The sequence below is a fragment of the Carassius auratus genome, chromosome 21 (genome assembly GCF_003368295.1).
Source record: "Carassius auratus strain Wakin chromosome 21, ASM336829v1, whole genome shotgun sequence".
Lineage (NCBI taxonomy): Eukaryota > Metazoa > Chordata > Actinopteri > Cypriniformes > Cyprinidae > Carassius > Carassius auratus.
In genome coordinates this window covers 17,200,622-17,222,913 of record NC_039263.1, presented here as the reverse complement: position 1 = coordinate 17,222,913, position 22,292 = coordinate 17,200,622, and the positions used below count along the sequence as shown (strand labels likewise).

General features: G+C 39.6%; 2 protein-coding genes across 4 annotated transcripts in view; both read right to left on the bottom strand.

Annotated features, from left to right (window-relative positions):
• The window catches only part of LOC113038752 (mitotic-spindle organizing protein 2), a 1,160,083-nt gene that overhangs the window by 496,483 nt on the left and 641,308 nt on the right, over positions 1-22,292 (bottom strand). The window lies entirely within an intron of this gene.
• On the bottom strand, positions 15,653-22,225 carry gpat3 (glycerol-3-phosphate acyltransferase 3). 2 transcript variants are annotated; one of them, XM_026196366.1, is made up of 13 exons: positions 22,052-22,225; positions 20,439-20,636; positions 20,042-20,108; positions 19,176-19,470; positions 18,600-18,674; positions 18,320-18,409; positions 18,043-18,136; positions 17,840-17,955; positions 17,699-17,754; positions 17,185-17,270; positions 16,966-17,094; positions 16,589-16,668; positions 15,653-16,235 (listed from the first exon to the last, which is right to left on the bottom strand). In XM_026196366.1, exons 2-13 carry the CDS (start codon positions 20,580-20,582, stop codon positions 16,118-16,120), a joined length of 1,350 nt encoding a protein of 449 aa, XP_026052151.1. In that variant the 5' UTR covers positions 20,583-20,636; positions 22,052-22,225; the 3' UTR covers positions 15,653-16,117. The 2 variants fall into 2 exon arrangements, with proteins under 2 accessions (XP_026052151.1, XP_026052152.1); XM_026196367.1 differs by having other exon boundaries at positions 22,037-22,210.

The following is a 22,292-nucleotide window of genomic DNA, read 5'->3' as shown; positions in this document are numbered from 1 at the left end:
AGTCATCCGTGAGGGAATCAGACTGGTTGTGCTGTTTATTTGATTCATTAAAAACAACTTTTCTGTACCTATTCCGTATTCCGAATCCTAATATCCAGTACCACCCTGTATTTTTTATTCATGCAACCAGCTCTGAACGATTAAACCTAATTATCAGAGAGAATAACATCATATTTATGAGATTTAATTAAAAAACAACAGGACTTTAGCAATGCATGCTTTTGTAATTACTGATAAATGCGGCTCGTTTTGAAAGGCAGGTCTTAAAAGCTATTTTGTCATTATCACATTATTGCATTACCATTACTCTGTGTACAGTAGCCAGTTCAGATAATTCAATTGAATTGCATTAGGGAGCTCAGATCCCATTTGACTGGGGAAATGGAACATTAATTGGCATTTGTTCAAGCCAAACAAAGGACACCAAGGGAATATTACCAAATTAAAAGACTTTCAAACGGAGAGAATAAATCTTCAAGGACCAGCACAGCCTCGAAAAATGACCAAACACACTAGAAAATGTTTTTAAAATAAGTGGTTCATGAAAGTGCACGCAGCGAGGATTACATTTCATATTTACAGGGCCCGACCCTCACTAAACTCATGCGCAACAGCATTTAATGGTGTGTTTTTGCTCAAAAACTGACAATTAAACAACAGTTAGTGGTTTTTCTTCATGTTTTCCGAACACTGTCTTTAATAGCAGACTGTGCAACTTGTGGGAGGGGAAGGGGGATTTTTTCCCCACCCCTTTTTTCCCTTTCCATCTCGGTCCTCCTCAGTGAATTGATGGAATGACCTGGACTTGATCTTTGAGGTCAACATGCCTGATGGTTCCTGCAGATTGATAAATTGATTCAAAACTATTACCATGGTAAAAAAGCAATAAGGTCATAAAACTTGCATTGGTCCAGCTGAGTAAATCCGGGACATTTTGCCGAAGGAGTGGCGCAGGAGGATGGGAGCATGCGTTGGAATGAGCAAGCGAGAAATGACTTTGAAGAGCTCATCATCTCCAATCTATTTTCCCACCCGTGCTTCATGCCGCCGCATAGAGGCACTTCATTACAGGGGAATAACTGTACACAGCCCGGGCCGCCCGCCTGCCTCCTGCTCCTCGCGGCTCCCCGGAGGGGCTTCAGGTGCTTAATACCTCATCACTGGCTTCATTGAACGCTTTAATCTGCACTCCTGTGATCAATAGAATCCCGCTGTAAATTAAAAGGGCCATTCCGTGTAATCAAACCTGTTAATGCTCATTCTGAAAACCATTATTTGTGGAAGGCATTTAGGGGGAATTGCCACACTGACAAGCCCCCTTGCTCACAGAGATTATCGGAGGACAAGGATTTGGACAAAGACAGAGAGAAGGATGAGAGAAGGGGGATCCAGTCTGTCCCTCGCAGGCATAACGTGCCCTGCAGACAGAGAGAGGGATTGAGGGAGGGCGAACGCGAGAAAAACACAGGCGGTGCAACTCAGTCTAGCGCAGAAAATAATGGGAGGATGGGCGAGAGGGGAGATAAGTTTAGAGAGAGGGGCCGCCTGTCTGCTCGGGCCTCTCCGACACTCATACGCGCAGAAAATGAAATTTTCGGGCCTGCCATTTCTGCAGCAAATTCAATTACGCCAGCTGCTTGTACAAAGAGCTGTAGCTTCCTTGGGCCTGAAATTGAAAAAAGACGAGTGCTGATGAGATGGTGAATAACTGGCTTGGCTTTGATAGCAGACAGGTGAGAGAGTCTCCGACGAGTCCCAAAACTTAAAGTATCGTACTGAATATCGCTGCAGTGAGGTCTTTGGAATTACTAAATGTTGACAAATCCACTCACTTATACGAACACGATACGGTATGTGCCGCAAAAATATCATTGTGAGGTAAATAATGTGCTGTCGTAGCATCTCCTTTTTGATTTTCCACATGAGCACGTCTCTTACACCGCTCTACCATACCAGATCTGCGCGGCAAGCCGGCGTAAAATTAGAGGCCTTTTTTGTAATCCTAATTGCCTTCCGTGTTTGTACGATTCGTTGTTTTTCTCAAGGTGCACTGACATTCAAAGGCTGAAAATAAAGCATTTCTGATTCTAATTTGAGAGAAAATCCTGCAGGGACTTCATAAGAAAACTGCCATTTAAGGCCGACAAGGCGAGAGGAGAGGAAAGCTATTACGGCTGTATCTTAAAAGGTCAATTACATTCTGTATAATGACTTTGACTGTTTAATCCAAATGTATGGGTCTCTTGCTAAGCCTTCTTCTGACATTGATAGACTTGAATGGCAGAGAAGGATCTTCTTCTGTCAAGGCGTCAGCGACTTGGAGATAATGAGAAATGGCACTTGAAAATTATCCTTGCTTGACGGTAAATTCTGTTCTCTTTCTTTCCTGAACAGCTTAAATGTTTGACTTGGTGTGATCAAGTGCCGGTTTTGTTTGCTGCAGGGCTAAAATGGTCTGCGGCGTGACCCCAACAACACTTCTGCCAGATATCATCTCTCCCCATCCTGTATTTTTAATACGATGTTTGCTCTTGCAACGACCCACCGATTGAAGCTCCACCATCTCATCTGCAATGTAAGACAATTTCCGCACCTAAAAAGAAACTGTCTCAAGTCAATAGACAATAAATTGCTCTTGGAAATTGTGTGATCTTAAATAAAGGCTATTTGTTCAAAGGTCTGACGCGAACCCCCGCCTTTTTTAATCATTTTTATGTTTAGCTGTTTGGTCAATTTACTTTGCCTCTGTGATGTTTCATGGTTAAAGGCCATCAATCACATTCATGGTGAGAAAAATCTCCCGCCACAATATTACAGGTTATTAAAAGGATGATGAGAATGCAGCCACATGTGCAGGCAAATGCCCTTTTTCTCATCTTCTGAGAGCGTGGCCCTGAGATAATCTAGTGATTCATCTTCGCCCTGCCTATCAACAAGTGGCAGTGGGCTCAAGTCCCCAATAATGAGCTACTCTGTCCATTTCACCTTCTAAACACAAACATTAACCACATCACATTCTCAGTCTACTTACTACACAGGGATGCTGTAACCGCTCCAGCAACTGCTTACGCATTTAAATTGAGCCGCTTCATGAAGGTTATAACTAGACGTGATGAAATTCAATCTGTGACAAGCTATATAGCAAATATTCTCTCTGCACACAAATAATAAGACTTTTGAAAGCATGCTCTGTCTTGTAAGGTCCCTCCTCTTGTCAGATGGTTCTTGTCTCAAGATGATTTAGACCTTGGCTCGATCAAAGCTTTGATCTGAGTGTCAGTTTACTAGCTGTCCTTTTCTGCTAAAGTGACTCTTAGCAGGACATATCCAGATGAGAAGGATTTTTACAAGGCATTGCACAAGAAATGGGGAGAAAAAGTGTGATTTCACTAGTGACTGTTAAACACTGGGAGGAGACACAAAACATGTATTTAACTGAACTGAATTTCAACTTTGATATGCCACAATGTAATTAAATCTTCCTGGTTGGTGATGAATAATTACCATCTAAAATATGGGTCATAATTCAAAAGGGAATGAATGTAGATTTTAAGTTTCCTTATAAAGATCTTTTTCTTCTTTTTTTTTTTTTTTTAGAAGATTGATGACATTTTTCCTAGTTTTGATTAAGGTTTTGTAAAATTGCTGTGATTATTTAACACTTAGAAAAGTCTAGAAAATTAATCATTTTATGAAGTGATATCATTTGATATTTAAATAAGACAAATGATAGAAGTCATCTCACTGTCTTTAAATAGGACTTACAAGCTAATATTTCTTTTATCACTATACAGGATATTAATAGAATTATGAATTCTCATACAGTCAATCATTTGAAAGCTGAATACATGCAAAGCAGTCAAGCACATTTGATGAGCTGAATGTATAGTGACAATATCATATAATTGTGGTTCATTCTGTTCACTTTACTAATTTTACTTCTATTTATTTACTCGGTGTGGCTTACTCTGTGTAATGACATAATGTCTTATGGAAAATCAGCCAGAAATTATACTGAAACGAACTTGGTTCCCTTTCAGTCGGTCAATCACAATGTAATTTTGTTGACTGATGATTTGGGAATCTCACCAGAGAGACAAATCCACTTCGAGTGTAACTAAATGAGCCAATGGACATTGGCATGCAGAATTTGCATCTGGCTGCCACACCCTGCAGTGCAGGCATAAGAGGCAGCAGGTTCACCACATTGATCTTTTCGCTTCGAAGCCGAGCGGTGGTGCACCACTACTGCTCTTCTCTTCGAGTGATTGCAGAAAGTGAGCAGTGGTGGTCATGGTCTCACTGGAATCATCCGGCATGCAGACAGCCACACCGGGAGTGTGAGGTGGCCAGCTCCCCTAGATGCTTCAGCACTAAAGAGCAATCCTTATAAGAGCAACACGGGTGATCGCGTCTTTATAAAGATGTCTTATCACCCGTGTGGTTCTGGATGTGGTCGTTACCTGGCACCTTAGGATGGTCATGATCATTGCCTCCAGCATTAAACATGCTGAGGCAGCGTTCGCTGATAGTGCATGTTTTCTTTGTGGGGACATGACCATCTCGGAGTTGCATAAAAAAACTCCGCTACATCAAATGAGATGGAGTCTGTGGCGAGTGGGGCGGGGCCGAGAGGCGTGGGAACGAGGAGTGAGGCCAGGTGTAGTGATTGAAGATGAGCTGCACCTGCGCCCCACCGCCAGTATCGAGTCCCACGTAGGAGATGGAAGGATATAAAACTGGAGCGACGACCGTGAAGGACGAGAGAGGACCAGGCCTGGTACATTATTTTATGTGTTTTCTTTTTATTTATGCGCACCAGTCGTCCGTGAGGGGCTGGTGCGCCGTTTTGTATTTATTTTGTGATTATTAAAATGTCTTTTGATTGTGCGCCTGTTCCCGCTTCCTTCTTCCTGATGAGTATGGAGATTTTATCGTTACAGTGGTGCCGAAGCCCGGGAGAAGGAGGCGGTAGCCGTCCGTGAGGGAGCGGAGGAGTCGGCGCTGTTCGCCGGGGGGCCGGAGCCTGCCACCTCCGTGATGGAATCCGGAGGGGCAGGGAACGGGGGACTCCTGCCGCTGCCCAAAATCGGAGGAGCCGTCGCCGTCCATCGGGCCGCCGAGGGCCGTCCAGTGCCACCGACAGGCACCGCGGAGGAGATCACCCAGCTGGTGGAGGGCCGAGCAGCAGTGCGTCTGGGAACCGGAGTTTTTTTTTTTTTTTTTTTCTCCCCTCTCTCGTCCTTGTCGCTCCTCCTTCCATCTCCTTTTCTCTCGCCTCGTCTGTCCTACCCCCAGGTTCCCGCAGGTCCCCGTGAGTGCCCCCCCCCCCAAGCGCAGTCTCGGGACTACCCCCCGGCCTGCGAGGGGCGATGGGGGTATGTGGCGAGTGGGGCGGGGCCGAGAGGCGTGGGAACGAGGAGTGAGGCCAGGTGTAGTGATTGAAGATGAGCTGCACCTGCGCCCAACCGCCAGTATCGAGTCCCACGTAGGAGATGGAAGGATATAAAACTGGAGCGATGACCGTGAAGGACGAGAGAGGACCAGGCCTGGGACATTATTTTATGTGTTTGCTTTTTATTTATGCGCACCAGTCGTCCGTGAGGGGCTGGTGCGCCGTTTTGTATTTATTTTTGAATTATTAAAGTGTTTTGATTGTGCGCTGGTTCCCGCCTCCTTCTTCCCGATGAGTATGGAGATTTTATCGTTACAGAGTCCCTCTGCCACTTCCACGATCCAGCGTTAGATCCGGCAACCGAGGTGTCGCTGCTTCCGGTGGAGTTAGAGGTGATTTGAGGATTATGTGAAGACTTCTCCCAAGGAAGTTCCTCACCCCTCAAACGCTCTGCAGCCGTGGTGCTGCCGGAGGTGAACACTGGGCCCTCTACTAGACCAAGTGTCCTGCCCGTATCCTTTGGTATCTTTGGTATCATTTTATCCCCCTGACGACCAGATGACGATCGCTGCATCAGAGTGCAAGCTCTCTCTCTGAAGATGACGACTCGGCTGCATTGCCCCCTTGGGTGTTGGTGTTGCCCAAGTTAGACCCATAGATGACGGCTATGCTTTCCCGGACCGCAAGGAATGTCAGGCTCATTTCCCGGTCCTTCGAGGCTGAATGAGTGGTTTGTTGGTGTGGGTCGTGCTGGTTCTCAGCGCTCACTTCCGGTGCCATTCTTCTCGGAAGTGCATGAGGAGCTCACGAGATCATGGAAGGCAACTTTTACTGCCAGAAACAAATCATGCAGCTTCTCCTCCCTCAAAATTCAGAAAAAGAGAAGTTTCCTCAGTCTCTGGGTCCAAAGAGGAGGAGGAGTGGTGGACTGTGCATCCTGTGATCACTTCCAGCGGTCAGCAGTGGGTTGCCCAAGAGCACTCTGTCTGCCCATTCGTGGAACCAGGTAGGTGCTGTGACACTCAAGACCACACTTCATGCCGTCACATGCCAGACTTTTACAAGCCTCAAGCTTGTTACACTTCACACCCAGACCCCACCCTCTGCCTTCAAAGACGTGGCCATCACAGGCCCCGGGCCAGGTCCCTGTGCTCCACCGCACTGCCCCACCATGGGTAAGTGGGTGGCTCTGTTGGTTCCACTGACACAGTCTCAGAGCCTGGTTAGTGCTCCCCAGTCCATCTCGGTGGCTGCAGACAGTCAGACTTGGCTACGCAATTAAATTCACCCGACGTCCCCCAAGTTCATGTACATCAGTACAGGCTATCGAGGCCACTGTCTTGCATGTGGAAATCACAGCCCTGTTGGCGAGGGACGCAATAAAGCTAGTCACTCTTGCTGATATGAGTATAGGGGTTTTACAGGCATTACTTCATTATGCCTTAGAAGAGTGGTGGGTTATGACCAATCCCGGACCTGCTAGTTTCGAATTGCACACTTCACAGCCTGCTGTTCAAAATGTTGATGCAGAAATGCATTTTTGAGTGCATCGGTCCCCAAGACTGGTTTGCAGCGATCGACCTGAAGGACGCGAACTTTCATGTCTCGATCCTCCCCCGACACAGGCCGTTCCTTTGTTTTGCCTTCGAGGGTCGGGCATATCAGTACAAGATCCTGCCCTTCGGACTGTCCCTTTTGCCCCGTGTCTTCACCAAAGTCGTGGAGGCAGCCCTGGTTCCCTTGAAAGAACAGGGTGTTCACATCCTCAATAACTCGATGTCTAGCGATCAGTTGTGCGCACATGGAGTTGGCACCTCAGCGAAAAACATGAATGCGTTCCACCTGCTGCCTCTTATGCAAGATGCAAATTCCACATGCCAATGTCCATTGACTCGTTTAGTTACTCTCAAAGTAGATTGATCTCTCTGATTCATAATTCGTCGGTCACCAACGTGACGTCTCCATTTACTTCGTCAGGGAACGAGGGTTACACATGAAACCAAGATGTTCATTTTGCTACGGACATCACTGAAAATAATGACATCTTGCAGTTAAGTAAGTGAACCAGATGTTGATTCAGTGACCGCATTGATGGATTCAGTTTAGTGAGGGATTCGTAAAATCAAAAAGCATATATATATATATATATATATATATATATATATATATATATATATATATATATATATATATATATATATGTATATGTATATATATATGTATATGTATATATACATGCACATTGCGAAGACAGCTCAATAAATAATATTTTTTTACCATTATTTAGTGATGCACAGCCTTTTTATCACATTGCATTCAATTCATTCTGCAAACTCACAATCACAGCAAGGTAAAATCTGATTTTGTTTGCTGTGGCACTGAAGATTCAGCAGCAGGGGATCGTATGCAGGAAAATATACAGTCATAGCCTTCCACTGTCAAACAGATGACACACTCTCATATATAAATACGTATTTGATTTTTTTAAGCTTTTCCTTTTAATAGCACGTTACAGTAAATGACTCATTCCTTTTAAATTCCTATATTCAGCAGGTCTATTCTATCTGTACACGAAAGGAGTAGAAATAGATAATCTAATTTTCTGCTGAGCGATTTGTCTCCAGAAGGAATGTTTGTAACACAATTTGTTATAAAAATCCTTGGGCTTTGATAAATTTATAACAAAAGAGCAAAAACGGAGGGTGCCACTATCGCTCCCCTGACCCCATAAATCACATCTTTAGTGACCACATATTAAGTGCTTTTCTCATTCCCCGCCCATTAAAAGTAAATAATCTGCAGAGAATTGAGGCATTTGCTAAGGAGGCATCCTATTTTTCAGTTATCTGAGTGAAGGTGTGCAGGTGGGACAGGAGGTGGAGCGGAATGATGATGTCAGATTAGGGACGGCAGACGCAGCCCACGTGTATTTATTGAGGAAGGAGAATTTATTGGTGGCTGGTTGCTGGTGATACAGTCTGGGAGATTTTGGATCATCATTTAACACTGATGATGCGTAGAATGGTTCGGTGTTCCCCTCTACAGATGTACATCGAAAATATCTTGCTAAATGTGTTCTGGCTTCCTGTTCATACATCTTGGGTCACCATAAAATTGTAGTAAGTCACGTACATCTGGATTTAATAATTCCATATATTTATAAAATGAAGTTTCGCCCCAGCAAGTGAAATGAGATGCAAACTGCATTGGTGGAGGCGAGTAATTAAGTTCATTAAGTTAATAATTTTTTCCTCCTGAGCAAAAAGGAGAAGGAAATAGCAACCAATCACTAATTAAGTCAACCCCCCCCCCCCCACCCCATCATATTGGGAAAAAAATTAACATTATGCGGCTACATCGGTTTCATGTTGTTGCATATTCATAGCGTTAAATTAATTTAATACCTCTCATATAAATCATGCAAATTTATGAAGTGAAGGTTTCATTTTATTGCACCATATTAAGTCATGTTCGATGCACAAGGTGGCTGTGAAGTGAGACATTACTCAAGGTTAGTCCGTGTTATTTATGACATATCTGTCAGTTAATACTCAACTGGCTTTTATTGCACTTTAATGTGCAAGGAAGTAATATGAGGCACAGTTATAAGAGTGATGATGGCACAGATGTGGTGGACAGCAGGGCAGGGCCAATGATATCTGAGAGCGATCAGTGTTAGTGATGTGCATTACACATAAGACACACTTTTTTTTAACCTTCATGGTTTGTTGGGAGTCTCAAAGAATTAAATCATTTTCTACAGTTCTCAGATTTTTGTGGGATTTATTGTATTTTTTATTATTACTATAATGATAGAGAGTGATCATTTTATTTGATTTTAACAGTATTATTTTAAATGTGATGATACCACTGCAGTTGAATTTAGCACTGAGCAGTACTGTTGTTTTAGTGTCATTGAGATAATAATATAGTTTTTATTAATATTTTAAGAAACTTTTAGTTTTAGTTTTTAGTTTTCTATAATAATAACTCTGCTGTGTGTATCAAGTGCAATACATAATGTCCTGTCACACTGTCATAAATATATTTCCCATTAAATGAATAATTTCACCCTTATTTGAATTTTTTTTGTGGCAGTCTTATATAGAGTCCAGTTTCACTTTCTAGTGGTTTGTTTTGGCTTGCATTTTGTTTGAAGACAGACATAAAATGTCATCATTATGAAATATTTGAGTTCGTTTTTCCAGCCTTTATTATGCAAGGTGAAATAAAATCCCTGCAATCCTCAGGGGATCTGCCATCTTTCCAGGTTAAACATTTGCCAGGTCACATCCTCTCACCGCTGTTCTTTTGACTCAGGAACCTCAAAAGCCTCGTTTGAATAACTGGCTCCATAAGTGGAACATTTGGCACATGACCAGGCCGAGCGCGCCGATTGTCCTTACTTGGAAAAATGAAAAGCTACTTCATAAGACCCCTGGTTTGGGTCATAACACCATGATTGTTCCTAACTAGTGCGAGTGAGAGAATCCAGCTGGGTCATATCTCCCTCATTAATGAGTCATTGGGGGACCCTGTACCATTACTATGATCCGGATTGTGCACTTGCTGCAATTTGCCACGATTAATGGAGGAGGGTCAACCTGGGTCACTTTCAATTTCCACCCAGAGGGGCGAGAAATGGAAACAACTCATTTGCACAGATTTGAATAATTTGCCCCCTCAAAAAAAAGGAAATATGGGGCGAGGAGAAAGAAAGAGGTGATAAAGGAATCGGGTAGAGGGCTCGAGCGCTGTTGCACTTTGCACAATAATAAGCTGTGCTGCCGTCGGCGGCTGGCACAAAGGCAATAATGAATTTGATGGAGGATATGAATCCAGATGTGGGAATAAAGCTCGCTTTTCTCGTGCAGTCTCACTTGGGAGCGCCTGCTGCGTCTAGTGAGCTTTTAAACTTATCATAAATGTATTAAGATTGCACCGGGCCATGAAACAGCTGTACACAATTAATCTTCTGCAAATCTTATCTGAAGAATTGCTTTCAGCAAAGTAACATCTGCTGTGAGAGGCGCTTATTCATGGGCGACGCGCGCCTGCCACACTTTTATGCGTGGGGTACGATCATTGCCAATGAAGTAAAAATTCATCGTTTTCCCTGTTCGGTAAAAATAACATTCAGCAGCATTAAAACATCATCCATCAACATTGTCTTGGGGGCTCCAAACCCGTCGCAGCCCGACAAATTAAAGAGAATATTCATTTCTGTGTGAACTTGCAGTGTGCGGCTTCACTGAGCTGATATTTTCTGCCTCTGTTTTCAATTTTTTTTCTCTCTCTTTGGAGAAGATGAAATTGAAGCAGTGCATTTCAATATCAGCAGCGCTGGCGGTTGGGCCTGGTGCAGGAAGTATATAGTGTGACTGCCATCATTGTCTCTCTGTGACCCTACAAGAGCCTTTGGGTTTGGCTGTGATGTGGGGAAAAAACACATTATTGCAGTGTTAATACATTTCAAAATTAAATGTTTATCCTAGTTACCTCTAAATAGAAACACGATTGTTTTTAATAAGATTCTGGGCTCAGAAGTGTGGGGCCAGTAAGATTTTTCTTTATTTCTTTGTTTAGTAAGAAATTTTTATTTAAAATCTATTCAGCAGAGACACATTAAACTGATGAAAAGTCCCAGTAAAGACATTTACAATGTTACTAAAGATTTCTATTTCCAAAAATGCAGTTCTTTTGAAATTTTTGTTGATTAAAGAATCCTGAAAAAAATAAATTATGGTTTCCATTTCAACATTGATAATGCGAAGTCATAAGTACCACGTGTTTATTTGTAGCAATAGCCAACGATAGGATATTAAGTAAAGATCATGTTCCATGAAGATATTTAACTATCAAAACGTAATTTTTGATAAGTAATATACATTGCTAAGAATTCATTTGGACAACTTTAAAGGCGATTTTCTCAATATTTAGATTTTTTGCACCCTCAGATTCCAGATATTCACATCTTGGCCAAATATTGTCATAACAAATCATACACCAACGGAAAGCTTTAAGACTGATGAGTTTGCACGTTTTAATGGCAAGTATATATTTCCATATGGAAGAGTTGTTTAAAGTTTGAGAATCTCTCTTGATTGGTCACATGGCGGGTGGGTAATCAACCAGACAAGAAGAGGAACTTTTACGCACGCTTTACATCTTTTATCTTCTCAACATTAATTACAATCATGTAATTTCTTAATCCCCAACTGTCGGCACCTCACAGCTGGCAATATTATTTACAATACACAATGTTGCTTGGAGCCCAGCCAGATGCTGTCTTAATATGGATTTGATCATCTGTAACTTTGGCAGTTTGTCAATTAGTCAATTTTTTTTGCAATGTGAAGAAGAAAAAAAATCCCCAGTCTGTTCGTTTTCTATTTTCTTTTGCCTGTCCCAACTTCCTTTGTATGCTGATACAAAGAGTCAGATTTAGGGAATGAGACAAAGGGTAATCAAAACATAATCTAAAACGTTTGAAATAGAGGTTATTCAGATCATAACGGTCAGAATCAAAAAGTTATAGTTGAAGAAAACAGACACTTTTACACTTACACTGTAATCTTATCACGAAACTAATTATGGCCATTTCAGTTGATCATAAACCACCCACAACTTGTTCCAGAAATCGCTTTCCATTGACATTTAGATTTTTTTATACAGAGTAAATTATATTTTCTACCCCCAACCGTAAATGTAGCCTTTAAATACCACTTTTGCATTGTTAGATAAGTTATTATTATTATCAATAAGTTATTATTTATGATTATTAAGTTGTTTTCTTTGTGTGGACTGATGGCTGCTCACATTGTAGGTAATTTAAGGATTTGTATTTGGCCCGCACAGTATTTTCAGAAAGATAATCACTTGATAATCTGTAGAAGTTATATATGTAAATTAATATATCATTCATATTAAAATGCTCAACATCAGTCTTACCCTGTTGGCTTCACATTGGAAATTAAAGAGAATAACATCAATAACCAGAAATGCTCTCTAGTAGAACTGTGATTCAGGATCCGTATACCTGCTGCGGCCGTGTCTGCTTTCAAACCGGGTTTATGTTTAAAGCTCAATGTGTATTGTTCAATGTGACATGGTCAATTCATCATTAGTTTTGAGCGGAGAACGGATGAGTACACTTTCAATTTAGTTCACAGCCTTTCTTCATTCATCATGCCTCCTCATCATCCATCATTTCCTGTCTTTGATTTGTACAAAAAAACAGACTTTCATAAGTTTAATGCAATTAATCATGAGGCAGGATAATTTTCTATTAATGGACCACAACCATTATTTCATTATTCATTTGATGAACTTGCACAGTGTGTTTCACGGAGGTGTGATTATAAGCACTGCTCACCAAGCATGAATGTGTGCCATTCCACATCTTTGTTGCTGTTTCTTAAATGCCTGCGCTGCCGCCTGACTGTAGCTTTTGTCTTCATATAACAAGTCCTGATAAATTGGAAAAGTTGCAGGCATAGATGAGAGCTGACCCGAAAAACAAAAGCAATCACAGTAAAGGGTAAAACGCCTGGAACGGTGAACCGCGACAGCTCTCGCATTCAAGGTGAAATTCTGCCTCTCTCTCCATAAAAAGAGAAGCATGCATACGCACAGAAAGCAACAATTTATGATCTTGTTACTTGAGCTGAATCATTTCAAACCGTCTGGATCCTTTGAAAGCCATAAAAGTTATTTTGCAACACTGACGCAGACTGTAAATCTAAAAAAACGAAACAAAAATAAAAATATAGCTAATTTGACCCCTTCCTTTATGTGCAATTAATTTACATCAAAATCTAAAATCATGCTATTTAGTCTTTTTGCATGTTTCGGCATGCATCTAGTTTTGACTCATTTAAGCCTGGTTTAATCAGTTTAAATTTAAGTAGCATTTAAGTACTATTATATTTTTTTTACTGATATTTTGAATCTGATTTTATATTTGCCATTTTAATCTGATTTCAGATTTTTCATTTCAGTATTTTATTTGATTGAAAGCAACTTTTTTATGCCTTTTGTTTTAGTTGAAGTATTAGTTAACTATAATAACCCCCATTTCTATGCCTTAGTTAGCAAACGTATACACCTGAATTAAAAGATTCATCTCAAGCAATGATGCTGTATCAAAATTCCAGCTGATTATAAGAACATAATTATTTTTCAAACTGAATAGTCTCGAATCTCGCCACAGATCAATCAGCCCTCAGACTCAAAGAAGTTCAGACTCTATTTTAGCTCAATCAAAAAGGGGGAAAAAAATCTATGTGGTCCAATTATAGCCTGTTTCATTAAGGTATGTTAATCAGAATTGCAAATGAGTTGGTCTTATAATTTCTCTTCTTGTATCCTGCCGATATACAGTACAGTGTTGATGAAACATTACGAACATATTGACATCTGGTCTGATCAACAGCATAATTAACTCACCAGAAGAAAGTGTTACCTTGATTTTAAAGTTAATGAAATCTATAAATTACTATATTCTTTCCTTATATTTATTGCATGAAATGTGTATATTAGATGCTGCTCTCTGCTGCATTTAAACACTTCTGTTCAGTTTGAGTATAAGACATGGCTGGATTCACAGTGTAATTTGTTAAAGCTTCACACACATCCTTTGGTTCCAGCTATGGTCCAGGAGAGGACATGTGTAAGGCCACGACAAAAGCCGAGCACACTTCTTTCATTGTATTATTTTTTCTCTCCTCAGACACCCTGCCAGCTCTTTGATTTAGACCGTAGGGTATATGTTTTCAGTAATCCAATTTTTTTTCTTCAGTCAGGTCTTGCTGGAAACATGCAAAGAAGCATCAATTGTGCAATGCAAAGCTCACATAAAATATGACATGTAAGCAACATCATTAAACCCACAATTTAAGGTAATTAGATTGTCTGAGGTAAATGGCTTAATTCAAATGCAAAGAATGAGCAGATGCTTTCCAATCATGTGTAATGCTTTATCCAGGTTGTATTTGAGCATATTCTAAAACACTGAACTCCTCGTGAGGTGCCGGGCTTCTCGAGAGTCTGCAGAACACTTCTTCCAGTATTCCTCTATTGATTTTCCCCTCAGAGACGTATTGTACCTCAAGATCTCATGCATTAGTGCAGGAGGGCCACTCGAGTCCCAGAAAAGATGGTAGAACAATGTATTTAAAAAACATTCGGCTCTAACTAATGGCAGGTCCTCTGGAGAAGCGAGGTCATTTACCCTTCTGATTAGGTAAACCAGTCAGTTCCAGGCAAACTGTGATTTAAAATGATGTCCAGCTTGAACTACATTCTCCAGGAAAATGATCTAATTTAGTGATTTATTCATATTTACTGAGTGTACTGGCATTACATTTGTATAGATCACATCTGGGTAAAAACAGAAATCGGGAAAATCGAATCAAAATACCGAGACGTGGTCGCCTGTCGCTCGGAGTCTACATCCAAGGCTCTGCCGGGGTCACTTCCATGCTTTTTATGATGTCGCTTTGAAATCTATCCGAATCACATTAAATTGGATATAAAGATGTGCAGACACATACATCACAGTAAATGGTGTGCCAGAGCACTGCTCGTGGAGAATCCCACCTCAACAATCGGGTTATAAAATCGGCTTCAGATCCGATTAATAATTTACAATCTTGTTAGGGGAGAACAAACATTTCTGTTCAAGCAATTTAAGTTGCAGGACTGTTATTAAAGCCCGCTGTTGCCTTTCACGCGGGCTGGAGGATCGTCTGGGGATGAGACGGAGAGAAAGAGAGGAAGCTAAGCCTGCTCCAGCCCTCTGTGCCAGAGAATAACTATGTTCTATTTCACACTCTATGCTTTCTTTATTAAACTTCCATCGCAGCAAGCACATACTGCTCACCGTCTCCTCTTTGAATGTACCGTGACTTCACCCTCACCTTTTCTCCGTGCTGGGAAACTTTCTGTCCACTTTCCGAAGCGAAATCTTTGCGCCTAATAGCCTAACTATAGCTGACGTTTCAGTGGAACTCTAAAGTAAAATGCTGTTTCAATCAAGAGCTCAATGGTGCTTTGTGCATCACCCATCACTAATTGACACCAGGGAGACAGATTTTACTTTTCGCAGAGGGCTGAAAAGATTTAATGTAATTGTTGTGTATTTACATTATACGCTGCTTTTGCCCACGTTGTGTACTTTGAGAAAAGGTCCCTTTCTATTATAGGACTGATAAATATCATGTGAAATTAAACGATTGATGCTTGGAGAGATGAATACTTAATTTCAATATTTTATTAGGAAAGGCAATCGCGCTAGTGAGCTGTCTGGTGTGTCTTTCGTTAGGTAACAGTGACCTCTAGTGTCCACACAGGAACAGCCCACTGGACCTGAGAAATAATACAACATGAACATGCACAGAGTGGATGATATTTTAACATGCAGCTCTATACAGTGTATTGTGAAGGAATCTAGTGTGAACGACTGAGGACAAAGTGAAAGTCTGAGTGTTTCAGCATGTCTTGTATTTATATATCATCACAATTGTAAGATTTCTGTACATATTTGAAAACTTGAAAACAATATTTTGAAAAGTTCAGAAAAAAAAACATTTTCCAGTTTAAAAAAAATATGGCTGAATCATAAGGAGCATCACCGATGGATGCTGAATGACTGTGTCCAGTCGCTGAGCTAGAAGTGTTTCACACTTTAAGATCAAGTTCATAAATAGTGTGAGATTAAATTTATGCGGGACCAACGGAGGCTTCAAAAAAGTCCGAGCCTACGATCATACTGCTGTACATCTTCTGCTGCTCCTCCTTTAATGACTCTTTTACCTTTTCCCTCTTCAGTCCTCCATCCCTGCCAAACAATGATACTTTATTAATATTATTTAAAAAAAAATTATATACTCATATTAGCCAGGCCAATATTTGGTCATGTCGAGATTATATTGGCCATCATACTTGCCATCCACTAGTAAATAGACATTCTATAGGCATTCTACAGACATAAAAAAAAATAAAATAATAATAATAATAATAATATGTCTGCAGTCTACATTTACAGAGTTGAATATATATATATATATATATATATATATATATATATATATATATATATATATATATATATATATATATATATATATATATATATATATATATATATATATCGTAATATGTTGTGCAGGGTTGTTTGTATTCTGTTCTTACCAGGACAAATCCACCAGTCCTCCCTGATGTGCTATGGCTGATTTCACTCTGTTAGCAAACTGAACTGCATCCTCTCCATCCTAAAACACGTTCAGATACACAGATGCAATAAAAAGATAGGAAGCATGGCTCTCCCAGTCAAAAGTTTAGACATGTAAAGTCCTCAACAAAACTAAGTTATAATGATGACAGAAATGGAAGTGGGCTCTGCAAGCTCTGGTGCATTCTGGGATGATTTTAAACAGGTTTGATTATGGTACCCATGTTTAAATAAACTAATAAGTTTATGTTCATGTTCCTGCTTAGGCTCCAGCCTCCCTATGACCTTACAAAGGACAAGCAGTTTGGAGAAAGGACAGAGGGATGTTTCTGCTTACCTGTCGAGTCATAGGTGGGAGGTACCACACGTTGCACACGATGGCCCAGCTTGTCATCATCCTGAGGAGGTAGCTCACCATGTTGTACTTGGCACTGTTCCAGAAGGCATCTCCAAACTGAGGGTCATACTGAAAGAGAAAAGTACATTAGGTGTGTCCCTTTTAAAAGGTACCCATAATACTGCTGTAGGAAAACATTGGGTCATTGGTACTCGATACCTTGATTGCTACTGGGTATATAGTTCCACCGATTTCAAAGCTTCCCTTCTTGAACATCATGACTGATGTATTATTAATGCAAGTTCCTACAACAGACACAAAGACGGACCATAGGAAACAGGATAACAAATGACAATGAATATATTTCATATATATAGAAAATAAATAGGTATATTATCATTTATATGATTTTTACTATATGGAAGCTTGTTTCTGCAGAAAAAAAAATACATATATATATTTTTCTCAAATTATAAGTTTAAAGCTTGCAATTCTGACTTCTTTGAAAACTTATGATTTTAAATCTTGCATCATTAAATCTTTTTTTTTCCTAAATAAAATAAAAAAAGTAATTACGACTTTTCTCATAACTGTAAGTTTAAATTGTAAATTTTTAAAAATTCTATAGTAGAAACAGGCTTCCATATTTATACTTTTTTGTAGGAGACTGATACTGTATATGCACAATTATTGCTTCTTGCATAAGGAACAATCACACCACTATAACTTTTACCCTCTGGGAAGATCAGGATTGGCAGCTTATTTTTATCAGCAATATGGTCTTTTAACCTGCGGAAACAGCAAATTTGAGTTTTTATGTCCAAAGCGAGGGCATTTTTTACTCCACAGAACTGATCAACACACACTTTGTCACCTTTTGGCAACCGCATGGCGATCTTTCATCTCGGACCTCTCAAACCACACATGGGGACAGGACCGCACTATTGACCTCTGGATGACCCCCATGAGACCTCCATGAACTTGACCTACCTGAAGACAATTAAATTGCGTTTAAGACACCTGAGACCCCCTCAAGACACACAATGTCACACCGCTGATGTAATCAGCGCGACTCACCATAGCATAACATCCATCATTCGCCAGAATGACGATGTCAATTGGGGAAGTGTGGTTGGCAACACAGATACCTCCTTTTTTAGGCCGATTCTCTCTGTTATGCAGACATATGAGACATATAAGAAACAATGGTCACATGATTATTCTCCTTTCCTCATCTCAGTTTTACTAGATATATACAGTATATATACACCCCGTTGCAGAAAACACAGAGAAGCAGATGAAACCGTAAGATCAAAGTGGGAAGACTGGGATCAAAAAAGAAGCAGTGACTCACTTATTATGATAGTGGATGGTAGCAGACAGGCCTCTGGCACATATTCTGTAGCATGTAATATGAACCAAATCACTGAGCCAGTTCTTCACACTGAAAGAGACACAGACCCTTCCCATTAGGAAACGCTTCTTCAAACTTTAATATGAAATTAAATATCAGCATTCCATCCATATATAACAAACTCTGTTGATTTGGTTTAAAATATTTCTTATTCAATCAGTCCTTAAATGAAATTCAAGAGGGGATGATATAATTAATCATGTTGTGCAATATTAATTACTTGCTGCTAGGAAGCAATCCAACAAGAGTAGTTCCTATCACCAACCAACTCAATCCGATAACAGCCAGCGTGATCCTATGACAGAGCGAAAACTTGATTAAATATATGGGTGAATCACAAAAAAGACATCCAGGTCACAATTATGAGAAATGGGATGGGGAAATGTGCTTTGATGTAATAAAAAAAATAATCTAAATGCTGAAATACTGTTATAATTTATAATAAAGTTTTCTATCTTAATATATTTCAAAATGTAATTTATTCCTGTAATGACAAAGTTGATTTGCAGCATCATTACTCCAGTCTTCAGTGTCACATGACCCTTTAGAAGTTTTAGAAATTATAATATGCTGCTTTAGTGTTCAATCATTTTTTATTATTATTATGCTGAAAATAGTTTCTCTGCTTAATATTTTGTGGAAACTGTGATGCATTATTTTCCGTTTCCGTTTTCTATTCGTTTAAACGAATAACATTTGTAAAAAAAGCAATGTAAAAAATGTCACTGTTGATCAATTTAATGCATCCTGGATAAATGAATGTCATTTGATGAATGAAATATCACTCCCGTCTCACCTCAGAGGCAACAAGATACAGTAACGTATAAAAACTCCCAGGCCCCATATGATGGTGAGCCGCAGACTGATGTAACAAAAGTTGTTGTTGGTTCGCGTGAGGAGGTTCCAAGAAGCCAGCTCCTCTGACGTGAAGCGCTGAGTCACCTGATCCTCAACAATGTTCTCAATGCCTTTCTTACAGAAATAGAAGGCATCACACAGTGTAAAGTCTCCCCCCGCCAGATTTTTAGGATGGGATCGTCGCAGCTCTCCGATCTCCTCCTCCATAGATCCGTCATCTTTCTCAATGATCCCTGAAAGCACATTATGAATTTGAAATGAGACCAGACAGAGAAGAAGAAAACTGCACAATGTCTTTCCATTTACATTAATTCAATTATTTATTTATGTCTGGATATAATAATGTAAGCATGATTTCATGTGTGTCCTGAGCTCCGGATCCAAGCTAAAAAAATACCTTGTCTGAAGCCGGGTAAAGTTCATAAATAAGATCAACTGAAATGATGAAATCTGCAACTTGCTGCAATACCAGTTACAGTAGACTGACCATGACTGACAGGCATCAGGCCAATAATAAAAACATTTCAAACATTATTTTCTTACTGTATATAAAGAGTTGTGTCAACTAAAACAAAAAGCTTTTGATATCGGTTATCATATAAACTGACTGCATAAATGCTAGAAAGGAATACATTAATAAAACAACAAAGGCAGCAAACTAAAGCAGACCTTTTAATTATTGTCTAATAAGCTGCGTCAATAATTCCAAAGAGGAAACCGTGGCTTCACATGACATTATCTTGAGATCGAACACTTGTGTTTCATGCACATGATGTTTTGCACAGACATCCTCGTTTCACTCACCGTTGGCTGACTGCGATGGCAGCGTTGGCTGTTCCTTCTGTCCTCTTTGGATCCTGAGAGTCGCCCACTGCCACAGATCACAAGTTTATTTTCAGGTAACCTTTAACACAGTGCTTCCTATATTCAGGGATCGCTTAAACTGTAACGGTCTGTGCAAATCAAAGCTCAGTATGTCCTGTTCTAAGAACAAAACTCTTGATGATGAAATGTATTTTAGTTTTATGCCTTTTGACCCTCTTTTGCAAGTTTGTCTTGGCTTTTTCAACTTCTGTCAGGTCTAGGCACAGGAAAAAAAAATTCTACGTTTGCATCGACAATTCATTTATATGTGATCAGATATGGAAAGCAGTTAATAGTCATACATCTTTTAAAATGAGATATGATTTAGTGCCTTTACCTCCAGTATCTTAACCAGGACCTTGATGTAGATATCTGTGAAGCCCAGGGACACACCAAACATGGCAGGTAACATGATAAGCCCCACTATTACGGACAGCCACACCTGGAAGAACACGAATGCAATTTCCCAAGCACCTTCCATCTCTCTGCTCTCCTTCCTGTCAGTCTATGGGACGGGGCTCTGGGCTCGGGCCATCTGCTCAAGCGGGTGAAGGTAAAAGCCAAAACAGAGGTGGTGTGTGTTTAAAATGTCGTAATCAGTGTGTAAGTACTGCCTCTGGGGAAATTTATTTTTGTGGTTGGTGGCCTGTTTCTGTATTACTGTACAGCATCTGACCTGTTTATTGCTGAGTTCACCTAAAACAAATAAGGCTGTAATCAATTTTATAACACTAAAATAAAAAACTCAGGTGAATTGTTGGCTTATATTATGATTTGACTTAACAAATATTATGTCAATCAACCCTTCTAGAACCTTTATGAATATCTTTGTCATTTGTGACTTTATACCACAAACCACAAGGGTCCATTTTTTTATTGATACTTATACATCATCTGAAAGCTGACTAATTAAGATTTCCATTGGTGTGTGGGAAAGTACAATATTTGGCTGAGATCCAGTCATTTGAAAATCTGGAATCTGATTTTATAATTTCAATATTATATTGAGAAAATTACCTTTAAAGTTGTCCAAATGAAGTTCTTAGCAATGTTTATTAAATGAGTCTTACTATTTATTACTAATTCAGAAATTAAGTTGTGATATTAATTATGGTAGGAACTTACAAGATATTGAAATGGGAACATGATGGTTTATTTCATATACCTAATGATTTTGGCATTAAAGAAAATCAATAATATCTTGACTTCACACTGTAATTGTTGGCTATGCTTCCTAAAAACACCCTGTGCTACTATGACTGGTTTGATGGTCCATTGTGAGTCATATTTTATTCATATAATTTTTTTTATAGTAGAGCTAATAGATATATAAGTTTATATTCTGTTGATAGCTGTAACTTAGTTATGCTAACTTTTTCTATTTCTTTTTTTTTAACGACGTTTGTACATAGTTGAAGTAAGTAATTAATTTATAGCAAGCTATTTTAGTTATTTGCTGTCGTAATATTGTAGGAACTATGGCATTTTTTATTATATTTGTGGCAAGTAGAAGCATAGACTTTGGGTTTTATATTTTATTTATTTTGTATAACATTTGTGGATAGCTGAAGTAATTATTATGGTATGGTTGGATATTATATGATATGAAATTTGTGGCTAATAGCTGTAAAGTTAGTAAGTTAACGTTGGTTTATCTCGGCGGAAACTGTAAGGGTCTCCGTAATGCATTAACCTTAACCTCCCTAACTGGGAAGACACGTCCTAAAAGCTTATCAGAAATGCATATTATCTAAATACAAGTCTACTAAAAGGTATTAAGAAAACTATAATGGCACCTATAAAATAATTCTCGCAAACTTTTCTTTGTCTCGAGTTGTCCGTCTGCTTTCCGTTATCAGAAACCGCTGTGCCATAAGAGCTTAACACCAGGATCACATGAGCGGGAAAACAACAGCGAGACAGAACAAGGAATACAATTCAATACAACACCTTCACAACTCCTCGATTACATTCATTTCTTCATTCCAGATGTCTGAAGACGATGCTATTATACTGTATTTCCCAAATCCCGAAAAAATGTCCGAAGTTTTCGTGCGACTGGTTACAAAGTTCGGAAACATATGGTTAGAAATGATGCACTAGCGCCACCTTGCGTCACGTTAGGAAATGTGTTAACATATTCGTGTTTGTTTACAACCCTAAAATACACGTTACATCTGATATATATATA